Raw genomic sequence first — 2500 nt, 5'->3', positions numbered from 1 at the left:
CATTTATCATTTATTTATTTATATATGTATACATAGATAGATATACTGGCCCCCAGACACATTTTGTTCTCTAAATTTGGCCACCCGAGTCAAAATATTTGCCCAGGCCTGACTAATACCATAACGATAAAGTGGGAAACATTATCAGGTACTTTTTGTGTAGCTTAAATTTTTTGTCATTTGGTTGAATTTGAACAACCTCCTGGAGTTTAAAATGAGCATGTTGGGTATTGTTTAGTTTTTTTGTAGACTGTGCAGGTGTCCAATGTGAGAATCGTCCTTGAAAGTCTTGCAAAATATGTTTTGATGACACTGCTATCTTCTTCAACGGTGCCTCACAATCTGGACAAAAAATAACTTCAAGGTTGGTGTGATGATGCTCTGCAAGGTCGGACGTCTGCCCGCCATTCAGTCTTCACCGTGACGTGAGTTTCCTTACATTATTATGACAACGTACCTCAATTTAAGCTGCGTTTTTCCCTCAGCGGGTGTCAGAAAGAGAAAGTACCGTAACGCCTGCAGACATCACGCCGTCGAAAGCCATTTGTCGACGCGTGCCCTGCCTTCGTGTATGGCCCCGCCTACTTTCTGCTGTATGGCCCCGCCTACTTCCTGGTGGCACGCACGGCGCCAGTGTTGTTAAAGCGAGGAGGAGGTTTGTTGTTGGCAGACTGCAGCCGTGATTCAGCCCTTTATTCGCAGGGAAAATGGGAAGCACGGTGATGGAGTCCGGCAAGGGAGGCTCCAAAAAGCTGCCCAAGAGGAAGAGAAGTCTGCGTATTAATATGCCGGTGAGTTTGACTAATATTACCTTTTTAATCGCAGGCGTCGACTATTTACTGCGCGTTGTTTTGGACCGGAAGTTATTGAACCGCATGCGACGCTTGCTGACATCAAAACACACATTTTTAAATGACACAATTTTAACCCCATTTTTTAAGCAGTTGTATTCGTGTAGGGGTGTGCCCAGCAAACTTTATTAAAAAAACAAACAACATGAGTCATGCTTTAGCGAGCAAGTTTTGATCAAAAATATTTTGGTCGCCATATTTAATACATGAAGGACAGAATATTAGGGACACCTAATATTATATACGCTAGTTATTGTGCAGAAATATGGGGAAATAACTACAAAAGTACACTTCATTCATCAACGGTGTTACAAAAAATATCAGTTAGAATAATACATAATGTTTGATATACAAACCCTTTATTTATTGAATCAAAATATTCCACGATATAGGGAATTTGCAAACAGCTAAAATGATGCACAAAGCAAACTATAACCTGCTACCCAAGAATGTACAACAATTCTTCTCAACAAAAGAGGAGAAATATAATTTTAGAGAAAAATTTAATTTAAAACATTTGTATGCACATACAACACTTTAAGACCTTCAGTATATCAGTATGTGGAACTAAATTATGGAATGGATTAAGCAAATAAATCAAACAATGTACTAATATGATCCACTTCAAGAACTTAAAGTGTTTACAAAGTACAAAGAAGAACCATGATACACATTCTGAATTGATCTCATCCATCCATTCATTTTCAGGATAATCTTACTCATCTCACCATATGAAATATAACTTCACCAATTATTATTTATTGGTATTACTTATGGAGGATATTGTGAATAAATGGAGAACAGGAAGTGAACAAAAGTTTTAGCAACTGCTATGTAAAGGAAAAGGGGTAGGATTAAATAAACGCTCCTTCTTCCTACTCCTTTTCGAACATGTTGAATAGAGAAACTGGAAATTGTGATGTATCATGTTGTATGCACGCATGTTCCAAATAAACTCAAACTCAACTCAACTCAACCTCTCAGTTAAATGCAGTGCACTTGCACACCACTGCAGCCAGGGTAATTAAGTATACATGTCAGTAGGATCTAATTAGATTGATGTGCAGGTGTGCCTAACGCACATTTAACTTTGTTTATTTAAACGGGACAATGCAAAGTAAGAATCCCCAAGAGCTATATGTTTATTTTATCTGGCCTTTTGGTTTTCTGCCCTTATTAGACTTTTGAACTTACCCTATATCACTGTGGACTTTAACCATACACTTGCTATCTTTTTACCCTGATAACGTTTGTCATCAAGCAATAACTTCACTTTAAGGGCTTTAATGCTTTTTCATATTGTACATGAGCGGAGTATTATTTGTTTTGAACATGTTACATAAAATAATATCACCTGATTGAAATGTATTGTTGCTGCAGTGTTGCTACATTTTTAAAAAGACACCAGTGTTGCAATGTGTCATTATTGCAGTGTTGTTGTAGTTATTTGTGGATAGCTTTGTTTCATCAGACTGCATCAGTATTTGCATGTTTCTTTCATTTTTCTTGCAGTCGAGATGATGTCATATTCATTGTCCAGTATCTTGATGTATTTGTGTACTTTTAACTGTTCCTCCTTTTAACACAATTTTCCACTGAGCCCTGACAGTAGGTCACATACATTCTTGGCGAGGTCAGAGTTGGATTTT

At 37.5% G+C, this 2500-nt stretch overlaps 1 protein-coding gene across 1 annotated transcript in view; it reads left to right on the top strand.

Moving 5' to 3' along the window:
- The first annotated feature begins 621 nt into the window (after positions 1-621).
- LOC133618782 (5'-AMP-activated protein kinase subunit gamma-2-like) overlaps positions 622-2500 on the top strand; it is a 70226-nt gene continuing 68347 nt past the window's right edge. Inside the window, exon 1 of the mRNA XM_061979488.1 lies at positions 622-791. Within this exon, the coding sequence (XP_061835472.1) occupies positions 708-791 (84 nt within the window). The 5' untranslated portion in view covers positions 622-707. The remainder of the gene's footprint in view (positions 792-2500) is intronic.

This window comes from Nerophis lumbriciformis, linkage group LG19 (assembly GCF_033978685.3).
Source record: "Nerophis lumbriciformis linkage group LG19, RoL_Nlum_v2.1, whole genome shotgun sequence".
NCBI classification, from domain to species: domain Eukaryota; kingdom Metazoa; phylum Chordata; class Actinopteri; order Syngnathiformes; family Syngnathidae; genus Nerophis; species Nerophis lumbriciformis.
This window is presented reverse-complemented; position numbering and strand designations above follow the sequence as displayed.